The sequence below is a fragment of the Rana temporaria genome, chromosome 4 (genome assembly GCF_905171775.1).
Source record: "Rana temporaria chromosome 4, aRanTem1.1, whole genome shotgun sequence".
NCBI lineage: Eukaryota > Metazoa > Chordata > Amphibia > Anura > Ranidae > Rana > Rana temporaria.
In genome coordinates this window covers 390,487,016-390,499,202 of record NC_053492.1, presented here as the reverse complement: position 1 = coordinate 390,499,202, position 12,187 = coordinate 390,487,016, and the positions used below count along the sequence as shown (strand labels likewise).

General features: G+C 42.4%; 1 protein-coding gene across 1 annotated transcript in view; it reads right to left on the bottom strand.

The window, feature by feature from the left end:
• USP34 (ubiquitin specific peptidase 34) overlaps nucleotides 1–12,187 on the bottom strand; it is a 199,320-nt gene that overhangs the window by 94,861 nt on the left and 92,272 nt on the right. The window contains exons 39-40 of the mRNA XM_040347825.1: nucleotides 10,280–10,443; nucleotides 1,508–1,573 (exon numbers count right to left, since the gene is read on the bottom strand). Of these exons, the coding sequence (XP_040203759.1) occupies nucleotides 1,508–1,573; nucleotides 10,280–10,443 (230 nt within the window). The remainder of the gene's footprint in view (nucleotides 1–1,507; nucleotides 1,574–10,279; nucleotides 10,444–12,187) is intronic.

The following is a 12,187-nucleotide window of genomic DNA, read 5'->3' as shown; positions in this document are numbered from 1 at the left end:
CCACCAGATGGCGCCAGCTCACATCTGGTGGTAATAACTTGTAATACCAACGGCTCACCACCAGATGGCACCAGCTCAAAAAAAAAAAAAAAAAAAATTTTTTTTTTTTTTTTTTTTTTTTTGCTCCCCTCACTTCCACCCTGCCTGAGGGCCATTTATAACTGGTCCGCGGGCCGCAAATGGCCCGCGGGCCGGTACTTTGAGACCACTGCTGTAGAGCAAGACCAGAAAAGCTGGTGCCTTGGCAAATGCTTTGTGGTCTTAGGAGCTGTAAAGGACCCATAACTGGGAACAGCACTGATAGAGGCAACAGGCTATTCCTCTTGTTTTAGTGTGGTGCACGCTGCATTAATAGGAGCTGAAACTGTCTATTTTATTTTCAGAATAATAGCTAAAGACTGCAGGGCATCATAAGCCAGTGTGTTCAGAAAAAACAGACTCAGAAGCATCAGCAGGCAAGATACAGAAACTTCAGGGGAAGGTACAGGAGCATACTCGTGCGAGTCAGCAAATAACTGAGTGATTTGGAAGATAAAGATATGCATGAAAAACACAAGAGTCCTGGTTCTTAGGCTTCATTCACACCTTGCGGACTCCTTCGCTACGGAGTCCGCCTGCTCCCGTCGGCTCAGCGGGAGATCTATCCTCAGATCTCCGCTGAGCCGACGGATGACAAGCTCCTCTCTGCTCACTGAGCGGGGAGGGGCTTGTCGGGCACCGCTGTGTCCTATGGAGCGATCTGATGAAAACGGACAGCATGTCCGTTTTCATCAGATCTTACCTGATCCGAATGGACGGATGGGGACGTGGCCCCCATACGTCTGTTTTTAGCGGGTCGGATGTCAGCGGACATGTCTCCGCTGACATCCGACGCTCCATAGCGATGCATGGAGCGGCCGTTCAGGTCCGCCGACAGACGGACCCGAAAGGCCAAGTGTGAATGAGGCCTAAGGGATTCGGATTGCCTATATTTGCATCAAAGTCATAGGCAAAGATTCTATAAAAAAAAAAAAAAAAAGGATATCCTTACAATAAGGTGGAGCTTTCCAAAAACAGGCGCAACAAATATTGAACTTTAAAGCTGAAGCCCAGGTATGATTTTAATTACACACTTGCATTGGTTCAGCTTGGACCGCTGAGGAGACTGCACTACTACAGTAATAGCAGCAATTTTCCAGGTCCTGCTCTGAGTGGCTTCCACTCTGCACATTGACCAGAGTGTATGAATACAAAGAGTTCTTTGATTGGACAAGGTGAAGATCATGACATTACCCCCTCCACCTCATCCAGTCAGAGAATGCCTTTCTATTCAAATAAAAAATAAAAAACAGGCATTATATTATTGGAGGCAGTGCCATTTTGTACAGAAAGATCACAGCCATCACTGGGATAATGCCAAATACTACTGTGATTATCAGCTTTCCTGGCTCGTCCTCAGGTATGAAATCTGCATACCTACAGCTTTAAAATAAGTTAATAAACAATATACTACAACAAGGAGACTTACCATTAAATAAGTAAACATTTTCTGGAGTTCCAGTAGGGTGGTTTTATGTTTAATATCATCTGAATACTGCAAGAAAGGTTTAAAATCTGTTTAAGCAGTTGAACAACCAGATGCTTTAACCCTACTTTAGCACACATGTAAGTAAATGTAAACAGTAAGCAAGTCAAAATTTACAATTTAAAAAAGGGAAATAGGCATTTTTTATGTTTTATGTTTTTTCCAATTATTGAGCAGAAAGCTCAATTGAAGTTTACGTAAAGAGTTTATAGATAAATTCATGGTGCTGCAAAGCACTGACTTCAGTCTTTCTTATGCAGCTGCAGTGCCAGTAGAAATACTTCCGCCGATGTCTGCAGAACAACACACACTGTAAAATTAGCAGTCTATCTACAATGGTTCAACAAGCCTCCTACCTCAGATAGAACTAGTAGTCTGTAATCTGTCCCATTTACTTTCCTGCTTAAGAGCGTGCTGATGTAGACTTGTAGTTCTGACTAAAGCTGAACTAAAAGGTTCAGCAGGGACTGGCCAAATTTCATTCAGCATGTAGCCATCCTCGCTCGACAGATTGACTTCTGTGGAACCAGGACAGCCACACATTGAACATACCTCAGCTGGTCCACCCTGAACCTATGGCCAGCTAACAATTCACCTCTGTTGAATGGAAAAGCTAAAAAAAACGTATCGATTAGCAGCTGCAGGCGCTGATCAGTAAATTTTGATAGTGGAGAGTCCCACTGTCAGAATACAATGTTCCAGCAGGGGAAGGTTTTTCCATCCACCTTGCTTGTGTGGATGGATGAATCCATTTTATTTTTCCATTCAAACCGCTGGCAAAGGAATAAAAAAAAAATAGTAAACAAGACATGTTCTTTTGCAAAGGAAAGGCTGTGAGGGATGGGGGGGATAAAAGCATGCTCACTGAATCTGTAAAGTTTAGTGTGTGAAAGAATGCTTTAGTACTGCTGCTAAGAAGTCGCAAACACCCTTCTATTATTACGATTTTAGCATTAACATATTTCTACAAATTAAAAAAAAAAAACATGTTTTAACAATAATAATAATGGGATTCTTGATTTACACTCTTGGAGTAAATCACTGGACACAGAGGAGTTTCATATCCATAACAATAGGGTTTAGGCTGCCAATTTCAGGTGACTGGACAGGTCTCCTCCTAGGTATACCACTCCCCAACAGAAAACATTTCAGTTTTAGAAGCAAGCCATTAAGCCACAAAAGAAAAAGGGACGGGATCTCATGTCCTGTGATGTACTCCAAGAAAAGGATTTTTACAGGTATAACAAAAATCCTATTTTCTTTATCATACATCATAGGACAAAGAGGATTTTCATATCAATAGGGTTTTCCCCTAAGGTCTGAACGTTTAACAGCAACAAGCCAAAAGGCCCCAAATAATCAAAACAGAATAAATCAGTTAGAACCGTATGCGGCTGCCTGCAAAACACTGCCCAAAGGTATCCTCTACTTGGTAAAACTTGGTCAAAGTATGAACCCGAAGACCAGTCAGCGGTTTTACAAAACGTGAGCTACCAAAGCTTAATGAAGAATAGCTCAGGAGTCAAAGACACTCCTGGTAGAAAGAGCCCTCACCTGGACTTTTCCTTTTAAACAGTACGCTTGAAAAATAAAAAATAAGCAGGGGGATTCATCTGGATATGGTAGATTTGAAAGCCGTTTGACCCCTTCTTTGGGCCCTCAGGAGGAACAAAGAGGGAATCAGACTGACGAATAGTAGCTGTTCACTTCAAATAACACCTGACACCATGAACCACATCAAAGGTGTGAAGAGCCTTGTCCGCCGATGACTGAGGCCTAGGACAGAAGGACGGTTACAAAGTCCTGGTTGAGGTGAAAAGAAGAAACCACCTTGGGCATGGTGCAATACCAGAAATGGTTCTTAAGGGGGGGGGGGGGGGGGGGAAGGAGCAGCCATTTCTGACACTTAGAGCTGAAGTAATGGAAACAAGAAAAAAAACCTTTCGAATCAGGACCAAATGAAAATCTTGGCTAGGATCACATGGAGATTTCTGCAATACAGATAGTACAAAATTAGGGACACATGGAATTCAGAGTCTCTTAACCACTTAAGCCCCGGACCAATATGCAGCCTAAAGACCCAAGGTGTTTTTACAGTTCGGGACTGCGTCGCTTTAACAGACAATTGCGCGGTCGTGCGACGTGGCTCCCAAACAAAATTGGCGTCCTTTTTTCCCCACAAATAGAGCTTTCTTTTGGTGGTATTTGATCACATCTGCGGTTTTTAGTTTTTGCGCTATAAACAAAAATAGAGCGACAATTTTGAAAAAAAAGCAATATTTTTTACTTTTTGCTGTAATAAATATCCCCCAAAAACATATATAAAAACATTTTTTTTCCTCAGTTTAGGCCGATACGTATTCTTCTACCTATTTTTAGTAAAAAAAAATCGCAATAAGCGTTTATCGATTGGTTTGCGCAAAATTTATAGTGTTTACAAAATAGGGGATAGTTTTATTGCATTTTTATTTTTTATTTTTTTTTTACTACTAATGGCGGCGATCAGCAATTTTTTTCGTGACTGCGACATTATGGCGGACACTTCGGACAATTTTGACACATTTTTGGGACCATTGTCATTTTCACAGCAAAAAATGCATTTAAATTGCATTCTTTATTGTGAAAATGACAGTTGCAGTTTGGGAGTTAACCACAGGTGGCGCTGTAGGAGTTAGGGTGCACCTAGTATGTGTTTACAACTGTTTGGGGGTGTGGCTGTAGGAATGACGTCATCGATCGTGTCTTCCCTATAAAGGGAATGACGCGATCGATGCGCCGCCATAGTGAAGGACGGGGAAGCCGTGTTTACACACGGCTCTCCTCGTTCTTCAGCTCCGGGGAGCGATCGCGACGGAGCGGCTATAAACAAATAGCCGCGCCGTGGTCCCGGATCGCTCCCCGAGCGGACCCGACCGCGGCATGTAGCGGGGGGGGTCCCGATCGGACCCCCCACCCGCTAATAGGCGAGGACGTACCCATACGCCCATGTGCCTGTACGTGCCATATTGTGGACGTATATGTACATGGGCTGGTCCTTAAGTGGTTAACCAATGGGACAAGGCCTAACACCTTGAACAAAGGCATGCACCAAAGATCGTGAAGCATTCGGTTTCTGAAAAAAGAACCGCCAATGCTGAAATTAGTGCTCAAGGATAGGCCCTGATCCACTCCAGACTCAGAATACAGAAAACCACATACTGGATGAAAACCCACACATCAAATAAGTCTTTCAACTTCTGCTGTAAATCTTCTGGAACTTGCTTTCCTAAGCGGTCAGCAGGGTAGGAAAAACCAAATCAGAAAATGAGAGACATCTCGGTCTTAGGACCCTGGCTTTAACAGCCATGCCCCATTAAAGCCAGCAACTTGTAAAGAGATGGGAGATTGGACTATGCGACCGAAGGTTAGGTCAGACTGGAAGAGTCCAGGAGGTCTCCCCTTAATATGTTCACAATGTCGGTAACCAAGGTTCTCCTGTGACAAGCTGGGACTATCAAGATGACCAAATTACTTCCACATTAATCCTGTAAATGAGAAAAAAGCAAGAGTTACAACGGTGGAAGGCATATATAAGTGGGAAAACTGGTCTTATGGTGCCACCAGAGCATCCGGTGCAAATGCTTGAGGATCCCTGGTTCTGGAGACAAAGCTGTCCAGTTTTACACGGAACCTGTATGCCAGAAGATCCATATCTGGGGTTCCCAGTCACTGAAATAGTTTCTCACCTCCGGATGAAGAGCCTACTCCCCCCCAAAGATATTAGTCTGCCTACTAATTTTTCACACCTGGTATGTGTATGGCAGACAACGTTGGAACATAAGAGTTCTGCCCAAATCAGTATGAGCTCTACTTCCTGGGCTGCCTGACTTTAGGTGCCGCATTGATGATTTATGTATGCCACTGCTGCGACACTGATTAAACACACACAGGGAAGCCCATAAGCAACCCTAAACAAGGGGGCAGGGTGAGGCAATCACCCTCAGTTCCAAGATGTTGATGGGCAACAACCTCTCCTGTAGAGACCAAGTCCCCTAGATCAAAAGTTGGTCTAGGATTCCTCCCCTTTCTGGAAGGGAACTGGGCAAAGGACACTGCCTTGAATGAGGCTACCATCTTCCCCAGAACCTTCATGCAAAAATGAATCAAGGTTTTGAGCAAGCCTACCTGTGCCCTAAGACATTTGCCCCGGAGGAGAATCACTTTTGCCTGGACAGTGTCTAGGATTATGCCCAGATATTCCAGTCTCTGAACTGGGTTTAAGGTAGACTTCTGAAAATCTAGAACCAATGTGAACCTTTACAGTGTGTATTGTTTGAGTCACATGGGACTCAGAAAGTGGATCCGATTTCTCCTGCAGAAGGTGGTCATCCATAAACCCTATTGGTAGGAATCCCCTTTGAACGCAAGGGTCCCAAAATTAGAGCCAGGGCCCGGGACACTCTGAGACAGGCTGAATGGCAGAGCCACAAACTGGAAATGACAGTCCCTCCACCACCAACCTCAGAACCCTTTGGTGAGGTGGAAAAATTGGAACATGTAAATAAGCATCATTGATATTGACTGGCACCAGAAAGTTTAACTGATGGAGAGAGGCCACTATAGACCGTACACATTCCATACGTAATTTTCTGTACCCTTAGAAACGTAGTCTATTGAGATCCAATAGGAGCAACATATCAGTTTGGTTTTGGAACAGTGAATAGGTTTGATTAGAAACTGTGAAGCTTCTTGTCCTCTAAAAAGCAGAGCAACCACTTCTTGAGATAAGATGATCAAGAGCTTGCAAAAGCACAAAATTTATTTTGTGGATTCAAAGAAACATTTGAAAGAATCAAGTGTAGATGGGGAAGGCTCCCAAAATCCACCTTGTAAGCCACAATATTGCAGACCCATTTGCCAGCATTAACCCCCCCAGCCTTACCTCCATGAATGCCTGTAAATCCCACCCTACCAGAAGAGTGTGTGATGAGGACTTGCCCCTGGTTTAGAGGGTTTCTTAATCACAAGCTTGGCATTCTTTGCAAGTGTTAATAGAGTATTCTTACCCAGAGTCACGTCCTGGACATAATCATCCAAAGCCAGACCAATTCACCATTCCCATTGAAAGGGCAAACATTCTACACACTTCTGGCAAGATAAAACCGCCGACCCACACTTCAGTCATAGGATCGCGCACATGTGCACCAACAGGAACCCCAGGCGAGAAGGAAGTTGCTGCATGGAGTCCTTTAAGACATCCACTGAAAACCCAAGAGCATGTGGCAAATTCTTGAGGTTTCTGCTCGATTCGGTATCCCCACTATCAGGATTCCTGTTGTTTTTTTTTTTTTAAATTTGAATGGTGTGGTGGAACTTCTATGCAATATCATTACAATTCCCCAGAGGCACCATACCATCTGAAAAATGTAAACAAAGAAAAACCCCAAATACACGTAGGACTTTGTGTCAACTGGGAGATTCCATATGTGTAACAATAAAGCATATCAAAAATATTACTTTTATTTTAACAGAGTTCAGAAAAATTGTGACTCATCAACGGATCAGTCACAAGGTATACATTGAAAACAGTCAAGATTGAGGCAGGTAAGGTCAAGTGTGGCTTAGAACAACATGACGTTGGTCTATGCATTTCGTGGACATTGGCGGCTTCTTTAGGACCAATGATGCCAAATCATCAGGCTTGATAATCACAAATGTATGCACTCAAACTAAGATGATGCAAAAAAATCCAAGTATACAGACAATCACATAAATCAACATGTTATAGACAAAAATATATAAATAAATTGCAGCGCCAAAAAATAAAATCAATACTTATATCAATACATTATTAAAATAAATCCATCAGTGGATTCACTTCACAGCGGACATTATTTCTTAAACTTGTACAAGTTTACATTCCATGAGCAAAATCTACTGGTAAAATAAAGTTATATATGCTGCAAAGAAGTGTTGGGTCTCCAATATAGAAGGACTGACGTGTTGAGATCCTGGGATCAGTCACACGCGTGATCAGCCGCTTCATAAGAGGATGTGGGTCTGGTATGCATATTACCTGCCTTTGGTTCTGTGGTCACGGAGTCTGGATTCACCTGATGGCTGACAATTATTTCTTCAACTTGTAAAAGACTTGATTTATGAGATTGTCTGTATACTTGATTATATTGTATTATTTTCATTTTAGAGTGCATACATTGTGACAATCAAAAACAGGAAGAAGTGATGAGCGCAAAAACAATACACTTAAAACAGTCTAAAGAGAATAATGCTTAAGTGCCTGAGTGAAGATAAAAATGTCCAAGTGCTACAATGGCAAAAATTGCCTAATAAGTTCATATATAACACAGTGTAAGTGGACATCGAGGTTCCTAGTATGTAGTGTCTAGGGAATCCAATGAAATATATAAATGAACAGTTCATTCAGTGATGCAATTAATTTGACAGATGATTATCCAGCAGATCTTCCTGGTATGAATGAAGTCACGTGATGTGACGATACGCGTCACGAAAATTAGGATTGATACACGTGACCGGAAGTGACGTTGGTCCACCGTCTAGTCCGTGTTATTAAGCTACAACTGCTCCCTGGATGTTTACTTTTGCTTTCGGCTTCTGTGTAAGCATTTTTATAATAAATTTTAACAAAACGTACTTCACCATCTGAAATATTCACTAATTTTTCCTGGTTCGACCTGCTAATGTCCTGGACTCGTCTGCAAGCCACCATCTTTGTGGAGCCCTGCTCAGCGTTCAGCCGATGCCCACACAACCACCACGCTGATCCAGAGAGGCCAGTCACACGTCGTTTTGAGCTACTACCCTTTTGGGCTAAGGTAAGCGCTCTGTGAGCTCATACCAGGAACATCTGCTGGATAATCATCTGTCAAATTAATTGCATCACTGAATGAACTGTTCATTTATATATTTCATTGAATTCCCTAGACACTACATAGTAGGAACCTCGATGTCCACTAACACTGTTATATATGAACTTATTAGGCAATTTTTGCCATTGTAGCACTTAGACACTTTTATCTTCATCCATCCAATTTCACTTTGACTAGCGCTGAAGACCCTCACATATTGTGACAATCAAGTTTGCTGAATTGGCATCCTTGGTCCTGAAAAAGCAGCGTATCCAGGAAACGCTTAGAACCCACGTTATTTTAGGACGCACTTGACCTCACCTGACGCAATCTTGAGAGCGATTGTTTTTAATGTATACATTGTAACTGATGCATTTTTTATTAAGGATATGTTTAAATAAAAGTAATATAAGTTTTTTATATGCGTTGGTGTTACTTACACATGTGGAATCTCCTAGTTGGCACAATCAGAGTCTTATGTATAGTTAGGATCCTTCTCTCTTGTCATCTGACAAGCCCAGACCTTGAGGCTCTGGCACATGCCTACCGCTGCAATAGCTGGTTGTAGAGTAAAAGGAGACTTTGATTTGCGCCTCCAGGTGTTTGCCCAATGCTTCCTTAAACACTGGTACGTCATCAACTGAGCGCGTGAGGTTCTTATTTAGATAAAAACCTACCGAAGGCAAACTCCATCTTTTCGAGAACTCGCTCTCTATGGGGTATTACTGAGCAAACCTTTTTGGCGGATCAATCGCCTTGTCAGTGTGAGCTCAGTTTACATACAAAACATTTCATGTGACGCCATAACCCCAATCTTAAACCTTTGGAGAAAAGGCCTTGGGAAGTAGTAACTTCAAAATTAGTAATGACTACTTCCTCTAGAAGAACCACAACGGCTTTTTAAATTTGGGATAAACTTTGAACCTGGGGTTCTTCGGGACTAGATTCCTCAGATGGGGATTATTCTGTGCCCCTCTTTATAGCGTGCTGGTTTCCCCACAGAGAAATTCCTATGATCTCTTTGTGTCAGTACCCCCTCCCCCACAGGGATTTAGCATGGCCCTTAAAAATTTGCTGTGATCAGTAGTCCCACAGGAGACACAACGAAACTGCTGTGCCCCTTTTAAAGAGCCTGCTGCTCAGTGGTCCTCTGCTCCGTGTAGTCCTCCTCAGGATGCTCTGTGACCTGTAGTCCCAAAGAAACTGTTTATAAGACAGTGTTCCGTGAGCCCTGATTTTCTCCACACGAGGATTAGAATAGCAAGATGGCCGTCATCACCTAGCTCCCTGCCCCCTTGTGACATCACTGCCTGTACTACGCTTGCATGCTCATGGCTCAGCAGTCTTAAGGGAATGTAAGGGGTGGAAAAAGTCCCTCCACCTGGGATTGCTGCCCTGGACCTGCACAGCATCCCATCAGTCTGGGAGACAAAATATAATTGTGTAGGGTCTAGTGCTGAACAGCAACATTACAGGCACCCCGTTTGCCCGAGTTGGGGCCAGGTACCATGCCACTGAGCATTAAAAAGACATAGGAAAATGGACCTGAATAATGCCAGTCTCCTAATCTCGGATGGAATCATTGAGAAGATAGCTATATTTGCGAAGAGAGCTGCACAGCATGACCATTACTAACTGAAGCCTTTCCTGTCGGGGAGGGGTAGTACCTAGGAGTGGACTGTTTTTTTGCCAATGCAAAATTATCTAAAAAGGTGGCAGTAGATCCTTATGGATATGAAACACCTCTGTCTCATGTCCATTCACGGTTTATAATTGTACTTAGTCATTCTTTAGTGATGCTTATTTACAATTGTGTATTATACCTAGGAATATTATTACATCAATATACCTTAGCAGTAAAGATGGCTTGCCTGGCCGCTGGTATCATGTACAATTGCTGAATGGTAGATGCCAGGTAACAGGTAGCTCCAAGATTTGTGAGTCCAACAAACCTGCACTCCGCTCGCACATCATCATGTGGCCAGTAGTCCCACTTGTAAGGAGCATGGGAAGCTGTAGTGTAATATGAACAATAAGACATTGTAGAACAGACAACTGTTCACCTACAGCACAAAAAGAGCTATGCTACGGATATTATTGCCCATATACATTTATCAAACACATTCAATATTGTGTGCGGCATAAATATACAATAATGTTTGATCAATGAAGAATGCATGTCTAGAAAGCCTATAAAAATGGACATTTAGTATACGGTCATCCATCCCTTTACACATGGTGGGAACCGGAGCTAAAATGCAGCAGTTTGGATAACTCGCTGCACAAATATTTCCTGGTGAGAACACCTGTTGCAAGCTTTGGCATACAAATCTCCAAGCGATACAGGTGCAGTTTAAGATTTCTAAAAAGCAGAGCTGCTATGCAGCCAAGAAAAGAAAAGCCATCTCCCTCTGAGGCTTCTCACTTGGGTATTTTCTTTTGTTTTCGGGTGCATCCCCTTTATAAATAGACCACCAGGAAAGACATTTTGTTTCAGTTAGAGCCGGTAAGGTTTGAAACTTAAGTTTTTATTGCTGCCTGTGTGCACTATTTAGATTTCCATTCATTTCTAGTCCCTGTGACAGCATTTTGACTGGCTCTAAAATAGAAGGGATTCTCCCCAACAAATGCACAAGCAGCAATACATTCTAAACGGCTTTTATACAATCTGCTTTAGATTTACCAAGTACAATGTCTTACTTTACTGATAATACACTGGACTGCTTAGGGAGACTCACTGTCTTCTCATAGCTCAAGTATAAATGCTATTAAACTCCACAGCTGAGCAATTCCATTACCAGTTCTCTATCTGATCTGTCTATAGAAAACAATGGATTGCAGAAGTTTAAAATAAATCTGATTTCCAGCCTGACATTTTTGACTGAGTAAGGAGCGAGGCCTTTAAATTGTAAAACTGCAGAAACTAGAGAAAACGAGTTACACCCAAGATCCATCTCACTTCAGGCCAAACAACTGAATGAAATTTTACTGAAATATTTATCTTTGAAATTTAACCATCTGAAAAAAATGACATACAGCAAAAAACATGGCAGTTAGGGAGAGGGTACAAGTACACACCATGGTGCTCCAGAGCAAAATTTTGTTAGGCCATGTAGCAACCTCTCTTTGGTTCCTGACTGTCAAAAGTGCTACTAAAACAAATTGCCTACTATAATATATAAGCTGTCCAAAACTGGCAAGTAATTTTACTGAAAGAACTAGAAATGTGGGTTCACATGCCCACACACCAATGGCCAATGAGAGAGAGAAAAAAATAAACGTTCGTTTATTAAAAAGTATAGCAAAGGAGAAAGAAAAAGCAAACGTGTGTGTACACTTATAGGATGGAAAGCATATTAATTCTTTAGAATTAAGAGCAGAAGATAGAAAGATGTGCCAATAGTGCAAATCTGCTAATCTTTTTCAGCCTGCCCCTATGAATATAGCAGTATCAAATAGATAGTCACTATCTGCTAGGAAGCCTCCCCTCTTACAAACAATTTGATTGGCCAATTACCGTGGTATGGCGTCATGTATCCAAGCCAATTGTTGGTCTATGACAAGAAAGGGTAATCCCACTGTAACCTACTAGGCAATCTGACTGCCAATTATCGTGGGATGGTGTCCAGCATCCAAGCCACTCGGTCTCCATCAAAAAGAGCTTGCTATGGGGGCACCTGAGCCGAAGCTCCCTGTGTCTATTCAGACATGGAGCCGTGGTTCGGCCCCCCTGCCTCAATGGCTAACCAACTTTGAT